Raw genomic sequence first — 17,153 nt, 5'->3', positions numbered from 1 at the left:
ATTTTTAATTTCAATTATTAAAATTCAACATGATAATATACGTTGGATTACTCATTTCCATAAGCTGTCACTTGTAACTTTACATCATATCTTGAAGAAGACATATTCAAATATTTCGAATAAATTGAATTGCCAATATGAGTTCTATTGTATTTCTTCAGTAGGAGCTGTTGCCAATTGTACAACACGGGTTTTACTGAAAACCCCCACAATGATATTTGGTCCAGAAAACCTTTATTTCCGTATCTGCGGGATTGTTCCAATCGAAGGCTTTTACAGATGTTTCTACTGTGTAATCCCACTGGCATTGACATGTTTGGTCATCGCATCTCCACTCCTGAGAGACTACGGACTTCTCATGCATTATTGGCTCGGAGTTCTCCCGCAGGCTCTGGGAAATATGGTACATCTACTGATGATTCTTTTCGATCCGGAAGAATTTCGCTCTATCCTGCATGATTTGAATCTTGTCGACGACCAACTCCGGGAAATGGGGGCTCTGATCCAATCTCCAAACCTGACCAAAACGATGGCTGTAATCATTCTTTCGCAGCTGTTCGCACTCTTAAAGAGTCTTACCTTGTTGGCTGACATGTTGGCTGATTATCCAAATATGATCACTATGTTCGTGATAATCAACGCGGCTTGGAACCAGCACCTGACATTCGCTCAACTGATTCACAGTAGGTTCTCGGCATTGAACGATCAGCTGACCAGGATAGCAGCATCAGCTGATCAGACCTTGCTGCAGATTGTCGAGACCCGCCTGGACTCTGTGTTCCGCGTCCACTCAACCCTCCACGTCATCGTGTCCAACGTCAACTCTCACTTTTGTGTCTTCAACCTCCTATTCGTCACCTCCTGTTTTTTTGAGGTGGTCTTTTATTCGTACGAGACACTTGATCAGATGATCAATGACAAAGCGGTGGTCGATATGGAATTAAAAGTCATTGTATACTTGTCAGTAAATCTTGTGTGTCAGATTGTCACATGCCATCTGTGCGCCAACGAGGCCAACAGAACCGCGGAGATTGCCCATCACATTTTGCACAGAAACTCACCATATTCTCTCTGGGAAAAGATCGGGAACTATTCCCGTCTGACAATTGACAACCCGGTTAAGTTCACAGTCGGTGGAATCTTTACGTTCAACATGGAACTTTTGACGAAGATTGCAGCGATGTCTTTCTCGTATTTGGTGATCATCTTTCAACTGAAGGACGTTGATCTGTTTGTGCCTATGTCAACCAGTGTAAATGCAACTGGGAGTTAAGCAATGGAACATGAAAAAATCATGCTGAAGTCAAAGTCAAAAGGGTATTAACAGCTATGATGGTCTACCATTACTTAGCTGTGAAAATTATATTTATAATTCACGACATGTTTGTCATGTCAAAATATTCTGTGTGTCTTCGATCAAAACTCTTAGCTATATGTTTAGTTACATATTACTATCCCACGCTGTTACAGCTTTATAAGACCAATAGAAATCACGTCTAACTTTCATCATTCTACTCTTGTCAATTATTATGCATGTATCTGTTGATATATCTAAATAAATGAATAAACAAAGTATATATAAACAATTTGTACATTAATTTGGTAGGAATGTATATTCTCCTTTATTACTTGTACATTCTTCACTTGGTCGTAGAGAAGTTAATATATCACTGATATTATAAAGGTTATTGATGTTATGTTAATTTTATAGGTTTTTAATTATACATGCTCGAGTTTTTTTTTATAATGATAGATAATAACTACAAGTTTCGATTTTTCCCTTGTAAAATATTTTGATGAAGTTTCGGTTCTAAGTCAATTTGCAAAGTGGAGCAGACGATACCTGCTGACAGCGCTGAGAAGCAATTGAGAGTTCTCGCTTCATGTAGAATTCATTCGAAACAAATGCAATTAAAAAATTAAATCCAAAAGGGTCTAAGCAGGAAGTCAGGATGATATAATTGTTAAGTTTAAGTATTTAAGTAAAATTTGTTCATACCTCAGTGGTATGGCAAAATGTTTCTTAGATGTGTTCTTCAAACACTATTTTTTTGTCCTAGGACGAGCCTTTTTAGGCACGAGCCTGGGATTGTTTTTCACATTACTTCAGGCTAGACCTAGGGGTTGCGGCATTATCACTTAGATAAAATCCATTGGTGATTTGGTGGGATTTGAACCCGGGACCTCTTTTACCGAAGTTCCGCGCTCTAACCACTATAGACCAGCTCGCTCCCCCAGCCCGCTTCAAACGTTGGAAAAGCAACTATTAACACTTGGCGAGATTTATTTTTTTTGCCAACCGTTGCAGTTTTTTATTATTTTGATGTTTATACAATTATTTTTTGATGTGTATACAATTATTTTTAAGCAGTTTTGTAACGGTTAGGTTTATTCATATGTTCGTGCAAGGTACTATACAGTATTAGGTCTAAGATATAATCTTACTAACAAATTCATAACAATAAAAAATATTTCTAGACAGAGTTCTCCTTAGATTTTAGCTTTGTTAAAATAGTGTAGAGTAAAACGACGACGAATATACAGTGTCAATAATCTTAATTGAAACACAATTATTATTTGGGAACAGATATGCCAATGGTTAAATGGTTAAAGCTTACTAACCCTTTATACTGCCGGGATTAAAAGCCAATAGCCAAAACATTGGTAGGGCCAGTTTTTTTATCTCCAAATTGTAATCAAGTTGCGCCAAATGATAATATCTGTACTAAAACCCAAATAAAAAATAGTTTGTAAAATTATCCATGATTAAAGTATTTTAAATGTATGTAAGTTTCCGGAATTTTATTACAGCAAGACTTCTTTCATGTAAGACACAATATTTGCAGTTATGTTTTATATTCGATGGTTTACTCTGAATTGAATTCTACCATTGCTAAAAAAAACGTTCGATTAAAATACATTTTGAATCAGTGTGTTTTGAAAATAAAATACACATTCCACAAATAACACTTTAATAACAGAACATTGACTAAAAGGGAGCGAAACAGAAAACACATAAATACGCTACTTTTACGTTCAAAATATAACTATTTCTTCCACTCAAATGGTTGAAAATCTACCGGAGATGAGTAATTTTACCGCAAAAACGAAGTTTTGCCAAGATTCGATAAGATGGCAAGGAAGGGTCAGTTTATGAGCAGGTCCACCCAGAGATGGTCAACTGGATGACGTCATTTCCTTTCAGCGAGGGTTTTAGAAAACATCTGATCAAAAAAACTTTTACAGTTCCCTTAGAACACACATAAAAAACAGCATCTTTATGTTATTTTACATTTGTGTTTATCTAAACAATTGTCATATTTTCAGGTGTTTTTTTTAATAAACCGGTCTGAATAGGGTCTTATTTTTAAGGATACTAGCAAATATTATGAACACTATGAACGTTTGTAAACAGAGTATTTAATGTTACTGGGATGTTAACCTAGTGTTTTTGAACATAACTCCTTAAATAAGCAGACAATTAAAAAAAAAAAACTTGCCGTGTACATTCGTTACCTTCGTTTATTTAATGAAAACTTTCACATAATTTTTACTTAAATTTAAAGTACTTAAACTATAAATAAAAAATAAAAACATTCTTGACGTCGCAACGTACATGATGAAAAGTAACAATTAAAAGGAAAATTTATCAGCTCAAATAATATATACTGTTTGTAAATCCACACAATTTGTATGACTATGATTAAAATAACGATGGAATAAAAAGGGTTTAATTAAATCATGTAAATTATAATATACTGTTACATAACAAGTGCCTTTTCTAGCAAAATGGCATCCAAAACTATGAGAGGATTTTTATAAATATTTCAAATGTTTAAAGTTAAACTATATAACAAGGTAATTGAAAATACAAACTAACCTATTCAAAAAGTCTTCATACAGCCAAAGAATAGAGGCCCACCTACTTCACATTAAATGCATTAAAGAATAAATCATTACAATATTTAAATCATCATCTAAATCTGTAATAGACATGGTTTAGCCCCTGAGCTGAATTGATGACTAATATATTATAAATACCTCGTCACAGCTCTGTAGTTTCTGTAGATTACAGCTGTTTCGGCATTAAAATGCCATCATCAGATACACATACATCCACCTGAATTGGCGTCGTTAAACTGTACATATACACGAACACGATAAAAACACAAAAACACGTAAAACAAGAGACAGGCCTGTCGCGTACATGATTGCTACGAGTACGGAAGCTGACTGGGCAACTGCTAGTTCGTTCCAGCTGTAGCGGTATTATCTGCTGGACTTTGATCCCTTGTCTGTGGCTTGCTCCGTTTGATAATGTTATTAAAAATGGTGTGGGATTTAAATTGTAATTGATCGTTTAGTATGTGCTCATTGCTGCTTTTTATTTTATGAGCTTTATAAATCTCATATTCTTCAGGGGTATCTAATCTATTTCCATTAATACAGGCGTGTAGAACTTCTAAGCCGTTGTCCAAATCAAGTAAGTCGTGATTGTTATCAACCAGGTGTTGCGCGAACGTGGATTTTTGTTTGTCAGTCTTCCCGTTAGGGCGATGTTCTTTGTACCTAATGCTAAAGGATCGTCCTGTTTTTCCAATGTATGTACTCGGGCAACTAGCACATTTGATTTTATATACACCTGATTGGTCAGCTTTATTTTTATTTGTCTTAGGTTTTAACTTATTAATAACTTTATTGCTAGTTCTGAAAGCTAGTTTGATCCCATGCTTTTCCAACTCATTCTTTAGGCTGTGCTGTAGGTGGTGAGAATAATCTACGCAGACGAATTTTTTGTTTTGCGGGGTTAAGTTCTGATTTTGATTTTGTTTATTTTTGTATTTCTTTACTAAGTTGTCAACCATTTGGATATCATACCCATTAGATACGGCAATTTGTTTGATGATTTTCAGTTCTCTATTGTAGTTTTGCTCTGTCATTGGGACATGTAATAAGCGGTATACCATGCTATTGTAGGCGGCCAGTTTATGTGATACGGGGTGGTAAGACGTGCTGTGAATGGTTTGGTTTGACGTGGTAGGCTTCCTATATATGCTAAAATCTAATCTGTTATCTATCTTTTCTATTGTGATATCCAAGAAATTTATTTTATTTGATTGTTCAGTTTCCATGGTAAATTTCAAATTAGGCGTTATATTGTTGAGGAACTTGTGTAGAAGGTCGAGCTGTCTAGTGTTACCCTTGAAAATAAGAATTGTGTCATCAACATAACGGTGATATTCCGTTATCTTGTTTTTTGTTTGTTCAGGTCTGAAAATATATATTTATTTTCAATATGGTTCAGATATACGTTGGCGAGTAAACTTGATAATGGAGAGCCCATTGCCAGGCCATTTGGTTGACTGTAATATTTATCATTGAATTTGAAATAATTTTGTTTGAGTGCTTCTTTGAACAAAGTTAGTAGTTCGGTAATTGCTTCAGGTAGTAAATTCGAATCTTTGTTCAGGTGGTCTTTGACTATGTCTAGAGTTTGGTCAACAGGAACATTAGTAAAGAGATTGACAATGTGAAATGAAACTAGAAAATCATGAGGGTTTACCTGTACATTTTTGGCTTTGTTAATAAAATCATAGGTGTTGATAAGGCTGTAATTATTTTTAACAACCATTTTTAATAACATTATCAAACGGAGCAAGCCACAGACAAGGGATCAGAGTCCAGCAGATAATACCGCCACAGCTGGAACGAACTAGCAGTTGCCCAGTCAGCTTCCGTACTCGTAGCAATCATGTACGCGACAGGCCTGTCTCTTGTTTTACGTGTTTTTGTGTTTTTATCGTGTTCGTGTATATGTACAGTTTAACGACGCCAATTCAGGTGGATGTATGTGTATCTGATGATGGCATTTTAATGCCGAAACAGCTGTAATCTACAGAAACTACAGAGCTGTGACGAGGTATTTATATTATATTAAATCTGTAAGTCAAACAATGATCCTTGTTTCTATATTGAGTAAAATTAATAAGATGAGACTCATATAGGAAACTCAGCGCATCACGTGTGTGTTTTTGTACCGCATGAGCGATGATGAATCCGCATGAACGTTTCATGCTTTTATAATATCGAATGCTGCAGACTGTGTTACGCATTGGAGTGCTAGGTAAACATTTCTTTGCTTCACTTTGTAGTCCGAAATTTAACATTATTGTTAACGGTTGGATTAAAACGTGGGGTAATTTCCTTACTTGATTGGTTTAATTCAGTTTTTTACAAAACTACTATTTTACAGTAAAATATTTTTTCATTACTGTAATGTATTTAGTTTTAAATAACCATTAAAACAAAATGTTTCATTAAGTTTGTAACGATATTTTTGAAAAAGCATTTTTTGTTTGAAATAAAATATGCAATAATTTACATTGATAAAACTAATAATAAGTTATATTACAAAGTAATTTTATCTCCCCATGGGATCCTAGTGATCCTAAACTTTGGAAACTTTCAAACTAATAAGCTATTTTTATTCGATATTAAATAAAATTTTTATATTTTATGTCAGTGAGTGTATGTTACGGTAAATTTATTTGAAAGTAAATTTTGGACGGACACAAATCTCTCAGATTTAAATATTAAAAAATAAAAGAGTTAACGGCGTTGTTTCTCATCATTTTAAATAGACAAAATATGATGGACTATTGGTGTATGACGCCGTCCACAAATGGCTATCTGGTCAGGGTAAGGGTAAGCCAAGTAATGGGAGCACAGGGATGTTTGTTGTGATCAGACGTACAGAGGGGACGACGACGATTTTTACGGAGAAATAATCAATTTATCTGCTGTTTTATCTTCCACCCTTGTCTGGATGTTGTCATCCCTTGTTCTGTGGTAATCTCGATACCATCAAGATATTATCAATATTGCTGATTTGTTAATCATAATTATCTTCTCCAATATGGTCGACGTTCTTACGACCTTGGTGTTACAATGTGATCAATCATGATTATACATTTTCCTCTGGTAACAAGATTGACACCCCAAGTGGTCACTTGTCATTCACTTGGCATCATAAAAGACACCCTAATCCCTCCCCGCTTTAACATTGGTGTCCATCGTGGGGGAGGGGGGGGGGAGTTTATCATATTTCACGGTCACGAAACTGCTTCTGAGATATGATTACATCTAGGATCCAGAGGGTTGCCTCAGTTACTGCAAGTCTTCAATTTAATGGAAACCTGTTACGCCACCTCTTCCTGAATTGGTATTGATTACATTGTAAAGATTTTTTAATGTTGATATGTCATTCAGTAGTAACTTATAGTCCTTTGAGAGGTTTGCAATCAATAGAAACAAATATGAATAGACTAGGATTTATTTAAGAATCGGGATGGTTTTGAGATTTTTGTTTTGGAAAAGAGAGTTTTATAAGACTTTTTATGTAAACTTCTTCATGTATTGGAGGCATACCCTTTTTACAAATTGCTTTAACTGATACCATTTTTGGTCATACATAACAAATACGGTACTTTACATTCAATGCTATACAGGTTTGACAAACGAATGGAAACACTTAGACAAAGAGAAATGAGGATTAGTTACATCGCTAAATAATTTATTTAACATAGACTGGATCTTGTAACAGCACATTTAAGTGACGCAATACTCATACTTTCACATCAGTGCACAATTACTCCTATTGTTTTTATTTTCATGATAGCCTTGGAGCTGCTAGATTAACCAACAGTTGAGTTGACAGCAGTTTTGTTTTTCGACACAGGCACAAACAGATCAATGTCCTTCAGTTGAAATACGATCACCAAATACGAGAAAGTCATCGCTGCAATCTTCGTCAAAAGTTCCATGTAGAACGTAAAGATTCCACCGACTGTGAACTTTACTGGGTTGTCAATCGTCAGACGGGAATAGTTCCCGATCTTTTCCCAGAGAGAATAGGGCGAGTCTCTGTGCAAAATCTGATGAGCAATCTCCGCGGTTCTGTTGGCCTCGTTGGCGCACAGATGGCAATTGACAATCTGACACACAAGATTTACCAACAGGTAAAGAGTAATGTAGATTTTATAATCGATCAATGATTTTTCTTGGATCATCATATCGAATGTTTCGTAAGAAAAAAGGACCATGCTGAAAAACAAAGAAGTGACGAAGAAGAGGTTGAAGACACAAAAGTGAGAGTTGACGTTGGACACGATGACGTGGAGGGTGGAGTGGACGCGGAACACAGAGTCCAGGCGGGTCTCGACAATCTGCAGCAAGGTCTGATCAGCTGATGCTGCTATCCTGATCAGCTGATCGTTCAATGCCGAGAACCTACTGTGAATCAGTTGAACGAACGTCAGGTGTTGATTCCAAGCCGCGTTGAACACCAGGTACAAAGTGATCATATTTGTGTATCCGATCAACATGTTAAACGAGGTAAGACTCCTTAAGAGTGCGAACAGCTGCGAGAGAATGATTACAGCCATAGTTTTGGTCAGGTTTGGAGATTGGATCAGAGCCCCCATTTCCCGGAGTTGGTCGTCGACAAGGTTCAAATCATGCATGATAGAGCGAAATTCCTCCGGATCGAAAAGAATCATCAGTAGATGTATCATATTTCCTAGGGCCTGCGGGAGAACTCCGATGAAATAATGTATGAGAAGTCTGTAGGTCCTCAGGAGTGGAGATGCGATGACCAAACATGTCAATGCCAGTGGGATTACACAGTAGAAACATCTGTAAAAGCCTTCGATTGGAACAATCCCGCAGATACGGAATAAAAGGTATTCAGGTCCAAAAATCATCATGGGAGTTTTCAATAAACTGTCAAGGAAGGAAATACTACTATAACAACTCTTACAAAATATCGACACAAAGTATATTAGCAATTATATAATTTTCTTTACTTTTCCATCCGGTTTGTCTTGACACTGTGAAGTGTATGAAGTATCTCAACGCACGTTTTTTCCAATTTAAGATATTAAACTTTACGAGTCACAAGAAGTTAAGAAGCTAATACAGTATGAAGTTGTTGAATGTGACAACTGACTCAAATATTCAAGGACGACTACAACGTATTTTAAAGCGTGGAATGACATTGAGATCTTTTACCAATATGGATTATCATTACCATCAAGTTAGAAGTATGCAACAATTGAATTAATGGATTATTGCAATAAAATGAACCAAATATTTTATCCTCATCTATGTCAAAATTCACCGTCACTCTCAAAAAGAGAATGAAATAAATTATTTTCGTCCCCGTTTGATTCTTCTTGGTATTAAATTACAAGAATATAATAAAAGTATACTTTGTTCTCACTAAACTATTTCAAACGTATTTTTTATTTAATCACATAAAACACGAAACAGAATAGACATACAATACTTAATTACACTGGCTATTGGTTGGATACTTATACACTTTATATACAAGAGTTTGACTAAATGTATAATTTAATTTTGACGGTGAATAATTTCATTCCGATGGATACAAAATCCGCTCAGACAAAACTGTGTTTCACAAAATTAGTAACCAGGTTGAGTTTCCCCCGGTTGGCTCAAAATGAGATTGTAGTTCACTCACGGTGTTTCTGTTATATTTGCAGATAGCAAAATCGGATGCAATAGAGAGGAAATTTAGCATATTACAACACTCTCTGACCACCCGTCACAGACCGTTAAGCCTCTTCTCTATTACTTCCAGACTAGCTTTTAATTAGAAAAAATATTATTATGTAGGCTACTTATATTTTCTCTTATGTATTTTTTTGTCAATTTTCCGCGCATACAGAAAAGCATCACTAAATTTATTTATGATGAACCTATTTAGTATGATATTTGAGAAATGTTTAAACATCCTTTATTTGGCTAGTTACCTGGGTGGTTAATGTGCTCGCCTGACAATCAAAAGGTCGCCGGTTCGACTATGAGAAAAATCAGTAGCTTTTTGTTGGTTTGAAACCGGATCAAGCTGTCCCATGATCATTGGACCATTGTACAGATCATCTCATTCCATTCTACACTCATTCATCACTCATATTTGGGTTGAAATACGCACCAATGTGGCGTCACCATCCCAATTGCTAATGATAATGCTAATTTAAAGAACAAATTGTCAAGTGCTTTTGAGCCAATTTGAGCACATATAAAATCAAAACATTTAAATTCTACTTTTAAAGTCAAATCACACTTGGTTCATTAAAGAAATAGTTTATTTTAGTTACTTATCATTAAGGATATGAGAGAGCTACAATGAGAATTCCATTTAATATTCTCTAAATTTAATCAAATAAAAAACATCTACGATAAGCATTTACAAATAGCTGGTTTACAGCAATACATATAAAAAGCACATTATTTTTTTTGCTTGTAACGAAACAGTTATTCTTGCTTCAAAAGGTAATACAATAATACTGTTGGTCATTAAAAACTGAAATTGCACAACTATATCAACTGAAAAATATAAATTTGTATTATTAAATGCAGTTAATTCAATCAGTAATGGTAACAATTTAGTTCCTACCAGTAGTATAAGGAAGCCTAATAAAACTTTAACCATAAAGGGGTATTCGATTTTGGCTCCCAAGAGACAAAGAATGTACAATTAGACAAGGTCTCGGCCCCTGTGGACCACTCATCTTGTCTAAACCTTTATCCAATTGTTTAACTCCCCAAGAGACAGGTCATGATCGTAGTCTTGACGAGTTAATTATTTTATGTTGGAGCTTTAATGATAAAAAGAAGAATACTTGTAATTATTTATATTTTCCCTAAATATTTAGTGCATCATAATTACAGAGGAATAAATGTGTAAGTATAAAAAATGGTTACTTAAAAAGTTTAGGGTTTGTCCGTTTAATTTTTAAAAAGCTTACATTATCACATTCACATTAAACATGAATAATACAAATTAAGTGACTCTTAACTAACTTATCCTAAGGTTAGATATTTTTAAATCCCTATTTCAAGATTTTAAAGTAAAGTAGTCCTAAATAATTTGAAACAATACAAATAATGGTCAAAAGCTTTAAAATAAAATCTTCGGTAAACCACCTAACATCAACATTTTACTAACAAAAACTGTGTGGTGTGTGATATAAAGAGTCTGTTTAAAGCTTTGGATTTCATTTCCATTCTACAATAGACGAAGGAAACTACTATACAACCATTTTTAGTACCACAATCTCCCCTCCTTCTTCCTCTCTAAACAGTTTAGAATTTAAAATCTAATGTTCGCGTCGAATAGAGTTTTTAGGTCATAGGATGTAACAAATTACATTATTGGGAGAGCTTATAGAATTTTATCTTTTGATTAAACAGTGGTCCATCACGTTATTTGTCATATTATCATTTTAATGGTAATATTGCAATATTAGTAAAAGCTATCGATTTAATACATAGTACATTATTTATAACACATGCAACCTTTCCTGATTGTTAGAATAGACAGCCATACTTATCAACAAAATGTTACTTGTATTAATAATATTACTTCTTTGTAGTAAATTGGTCGAAATTTTTAATATCAATTATTAAATTCAACATGATCAAATACGTTGGAATTCCATAAGCTGTCACTTGTAACATTACATCATATCTTGAAGAAGACATATTCAAATATCTCAAATAAAAAAAAAAAATGCTACTATGAGTTATATTGTATTTCTTCAGTAGGAGTTGTTAGCGATTGTTCAACACGGGTTTTACTGAAAACCCCCACAATGATATTTGGTCCAGAAAACCTTTATTTCCGTATCTGCGGGATTGTTCCAATCGAAGGCTTTTACAGATGTTTCTACTGTGTAATCCCACTGGCATTGACATGTTTGTTCATCGCATCTCCACTCCTGAGAGCCTACAGACTTCTCATGCATTATTGGCTCGGAGTTCTCCCGCAGGCCCTGGGAAATATGATACATCTAATGATGATTCTTTTCGATCCGGAAGAATTTCGCTCTATCCTGCAAGATTTGAATCTTGTCGACGACCAACTCCGGGAAATGGGGGCTCTGGTTCGATCTCCAAACCTGACCAAAACTATGGCTGTAATCATTCTCTCGCAGCTGTTCGCACTCTTTAAGAGTCTTACCTTGATTAACATGTTGGCTGATTATGCAAATATGATCACTACGTTCGTGATAATCAACGCGGCTTGGAACCAACATCTGACGTTCGTTCAGCTGATTCACAGTAGGTTCTCGGCATTGAACGATCAGCTGACCAGGATAGCAGCATCAGCTGATCAGACCTTGCTGCAGATTGTCGAGACCCGCCTGGACTCTGTGTTCCGCATCCACTCCACCCTCCACGTCATCGTGTCCAACGTCAACTCTCACTTTTGTGTCTTCAACCTCCTATTCGTCACCTCCTGTTTTTTTGAGGTGGTCTTTTATTCGTACGAGACACTTGATCAGATGATTAATGACAAAGCGGTGGTCGACATGGAATTAAAAGTCTTTGTATACGTGTTAGTAAATCTTGTTTGTCAGATTGTCAATTGCCATCTGTGCGCCAACGAGGCCAACAGAACCGCGGAGATTGCCCATCACATTCTGCACAGAGACTCGCCCTATTCTTTTTGGGAAAAGATCGGGAACTATTCCCGTCTGACGATTGACAACCCGGTTAAGTTCACAGTCGGTGGGATCTTTACGTTCAACATGGAACTTTTGACGAAGATTGCAGCGATGTCTTTCTCGTATTTGGTGATCATCTTTCAACTGAAGGACGTTGATCTGTTTGTGCCTATGTCAACCAGTGTAAATGCAACTGGGAGCTAAGCAATGGAACATGAAAAAATCATGCTCAAGTCAAAGTCAAAAGGGTATTAACAGCTATAATGGTATACCATTACTTAGCTGTGAAAATTATATTTTAAATTCACGACATGTTTGTCATGTCAAATCATATTCAGTTGTTGTTCTGTTGTGTTGTTTGTCATATTCTGTGTGGTTTCGATCAAAACTGTTAGCTATATGTTTAGTTATGTATTACTATCCCACGTTGTTACAGCTTTATAAGACCAGTAGAAATCACGTCTAATTTTCATCATTCTACTCTTGTCAATTATTATGCATGTATCTGTTGATATATCTAAATAAATGAATAAACAAAGTATATATAAACAATTTTGTACATTAATTTTGTGGGAATGTATATTCTCCTTTATTACTTGTATATTCTTCACTTGGTCTTAGAGAAGTTAATATTTTACTGATATTATAAGGGTAATTAATGTTATGTTAATTTTATAGGTTTTTAATTATACATGCTCGAGTTTGTTTTTATAATGGTAGATAATAACTACAAGTTTTGATTTTTTCCTTGTAAAAGATTTTGATGAAGTTTCGGTTCGAAGTTAATTTGCAAAGTGGAGCAGACGATACCTGCTGACAGCGCTGAGAAGCAATTGAGAGTTCTCGCTTCATGTAGAATTCATTCGAAACAAATGCAATTACAAAATTAAACCCAAAAGGGTCTAAGCAGGAAGTTAGGATGATGTAATTGTTAAGTTTAAGTATTTAAGTAAAATTTGTTGATACCTCAGTGGTATATCAAAATGTTTCTTAGATGTGTTCTTCAAACATTGTTTTTTTGTCCTAGGACGCTAGGAACGAGCCTGGGATTGTTTTTCACATTACTTCAGGCTAGACCTAGGGGTTGCGGCATTATCACTTAGATAAAATCCATTGGTGATTTGGCGGGATTTGAACCTTACTCCTCTTGTACCGAAGTCCCGCACTCTAACCACTAGACCAGCTCGCTCCCCGGGCTCGCTTTAAACGTTGTTGGAAAAGTAACTATTAACAATTTGCGAGATTTATTTTTTGCCAAATAGTGCAGTAGAAATAGGGTTTGAGGTGGAACTAATTGCAACAGAAATTATTCCAGTTAGAAATGGTAGGTAATACACTTTTAAAAAACATACTAAACATATACATTTGTACTGTTACGCAAAATACGGTTTTTTGGTCGCCATTAAAAAAAGTGTAAAATTTTAAATTATTGTTAAAAAATCTGGTTTGGTATCAAATTATAGAACATTTCATGCTGGAAAAGAATATAATGGTTGAATTTAAAATATACTGTTAACGGTGATGCACTATGGGCGAAAAAAGGTGCGTTTAAAAACGTGGCATTTGAAAAGTTTTTTTATTTATAAGTTATTTTATACTTTTAAAATTTGTTTTTTTCATTTTTGACCCTTAAAACATAACATTTCCCAATTTCTCTCTAAACCTTTTTAAAGAGCTTAAAAACAAATAGTTAAGTATTTCAAAGGGGTTTTGTACGATTATTGGTAACGGGGAAAATTCAAAAAATTGGAAATTTAAAATCCCCATGTTATTCTTATGGAGAATATGGTAAAAAGTTGTAGTTTCCTTGTTTATGGATATATTTTGATAAAACTTTAAAGATTTATTTATTTTATACTAATCAATTAATATTTTAGTAAAAACACACTTAATTCGTTACCTTGTAGCAGCAAACCTTGGTACTCGTTTCGTTAAACCAAATGTTATTTATTTAATAGACTAGCAACAGAGCCCATTGTGGTTAAATTAATGCAACGGTCTCTAGTAAAATAATGGTTATGAAATCCATACACCACTTTACTCACTAATATTTGGTACATATTAAGCTCATAACATTAGAATCACACACTTAACATAAGAAACACACTTTAAACACAAATGCAAATTGTTAACAACAATATTTAATCAAAGAAAATTTAATTAAATAACAATATAACAATAAGCTGTTAAATTATCAACTCATTTTTCGTATAGTTAGATTATGCATACTGGTAAATCAATTATTGCCATCTATAAAAATAATTGGTTTTTCTTTTCCGGGTCGGGTTAGCTCTTCTACAAGACCGATTTTCATAATTATGGCCTTAAGCCGGGTTTACACTATGTAGCTAAACCTGCTACATTGCAGATTTGTGTAACATCTAGCAATGTTATATAGCATTTGCTAGAAGTAGAAAAAGTAACTTTACAAAAGTGCTATATAACACTGCTATATGTAGCAGATCCTGCTATATATAGCTACAATTGTGCTATCCATCGGGAGTCGGTAAATATCAAAAGAAATACGTGCTACATCTAACATTGCCATATGGCAACATATGTAGCAATGATATACATATATTTTTCGTCTAGCATCTGATATATGTAGCGCTGAACGGTTTTGCTCAGCGATCTTTGTTTACAATGGGTGGACTGGAAACAGAAAGTGGCAATGCAGGATCGGGCTGATATTATCAGGGCTATTGATATTATAAACTTAATTGAACTGTTCCGTGGACAACCGGCGTTGTGATCATACGTAAAACGTTTTTGAAGTTACCGTCGCCTTATTTAGCGTTTTAATTATGGATTGTCAGGGTATTCATAATCATTAAGGTCCCGTAATAAATCTGCTACACTGTACTTATTTCTCGAAGCAAGAAGCGGTCAAACCTAAAACTTGCTAAAATCTTCGCTCCTGTCTGTCTCTCTCTCTGACTTCCAAGATCACCACGATAGCTGCCACGAACAATGTCTCTTCAGCGCACATTTCGATACGGAATGCGAATGAGGTTGTGCTACATATAACATATAGCACGAGCACCAGAATCACTAAAATTGTTTGTAAATTTTTCATACAGCAAAAGCTATGAAGCAATGTTATATAGCAAAAGTTATATAGCAGGTTTTGCTACATAGTGTAAATTCGGCTTTAAACTAAAGCTATAGACACACCATAGATTTGCTATTAAGCATCAGCACTCATTTTGACGTATATTTTGAGCTATGCACAAACTGCCTCCCTGTACATTACTTACGGGAGTTAAATTTGTTTTTTTCGAGTTCGTTTGGCTCTTCTACCAGACCGATTTTCATAATTTTGGTCTCAAAGCTATGCAAGCACATATTTGTCATAATTAATCTATCAAATGTATACCCTACAAAAACAATAAAATTGGATTTTTTTCAATTTTTACTTCAATTAAAAATGTATTTCAGCAGTTACATTATCCTATATGTTTTATCTAAAAATCTTCAGTGAAATACCAGATTCCATTGGAATTATTGATTATTGAGATTGGACGTACCTAAAGCACACTGCTAAATTATAAACGACCCAAATTGTTTAAAAATGGAGTTATCTATCATCGATTTATAGTTAAAAGATCTTACTTGCAAACTCAACAGTACCTAAGCTAATTGTCGACGTTGACGGGTTTCACCTAGCAAATCTTAAAAAATCAAACTTTAATAATTATTTGAAAATCTACACGAATTCCTTTCCAATGACCCATTAGGTTATAAAATCGGCCCAGTAGAACTCTAGATTTAGTTGTACAAAGATTTTTAAAACTGAATTACTAGATTTAATTGAAAATCAATTAAGACAAATGGAAATTCGTTTAGTCTGCAGGTTTGCTGCGGCGGGGGTGTTTTGTACTACGATCGTATTTCTAAATAGTGCTTATAACCACTATTATAACATTTTTCAGCATTAAATTTCCTATAATTTGATACCCAAAAAGTTATTTTTACGAATATTAAAATTTTGACACTTTTTTCAAGATGGCGGCCAAAAAACGTATTTTGCGCCACAGTACGGATGTATATTTTTAGTATGTTGATTAGAAGCATACTACCTACCATTCACAGCAATAATCATTTGTGTTGCAATTAGTTCCACCTTAAGCTATATTTTCGATTATTTCTAATGCACTAAAACGTTGCAGTTTTTTTATTATTTTGATGTGGATACAATTATTTTTAAGCAGTTTTGTAACAGTTGAGTTTATTCATATGTTCGTCCAAGGTACTATGCAGTATTAGGTCCTAGAATCTTACTTAAAAATTCATAACAATAAAAATCTATTTCTAGACAGAGTTCTCCTTAGACTTTAGCTTTGTTAAAATAGTGTTGAGTAAAACAACGACGAATATACAGTATCAATAATTTTAATGGAATCACAATTAAACACAATTAATATTTGGGAATATATGCGAATTGTTAATGGTTAAAGCTTACTGACCCTTTATATTGCCGGGATTAATAGCCAATAGCCAAAACATTGGTTGGGCCAGTTTATTAATCTCCAAATTGTATTCAAGTTGCGCCAAACGATAATATTTTTACTAAAACCCAAATAAAAATATTTTGTAGAATTATCCATGATTAGAGTA

The 17,153-nt window shown here is 34.5% G+C and overlaps 1 protein-coding gene across 1 annotated transcript; it reads left to right on the top strand.

The window, feature by feature from the left end:
* The first annotated feature begins 211 nt into the window (after positions 1-211).
* LOC128993030 (uncharacterized) lies at positions 212-1,273 on the top strand. The gene has a single exon (XM_054416784.1). The coding sequence runs from the start codon at positions 212-214 to the stop codon at positions 1,271-1,273; it is 1,062 nt and encodes a 353-aa protein (XP_054272759.1).
* Positions 1,274-17,153: the final 15,880 nt, after the last annotated feature.

Source organism: Macrosteles quadrilineatus, unplaced genomic scaffold, assembly GCF_028750875.1.
Source record: "Macrosteles quadrilineatus isolate MER2022 unplaced genomic scaffold, UCM_ALF_1.0 Scaffold_4__1_contigs__length_99947679, whole genome shotgun sequence".
Classification (NCBI taxonomy): Eukaryota; Metazoa; Arthropoda; class Insecta; order Hemiptera; family Cicadellidae; genus Macrosteles; species Macrosteles quadrilineatus.
Note: the sequence above shows the minus strand (reverse complement) of the source record. Positions and strands in the feature narration are given on the sequence as shown.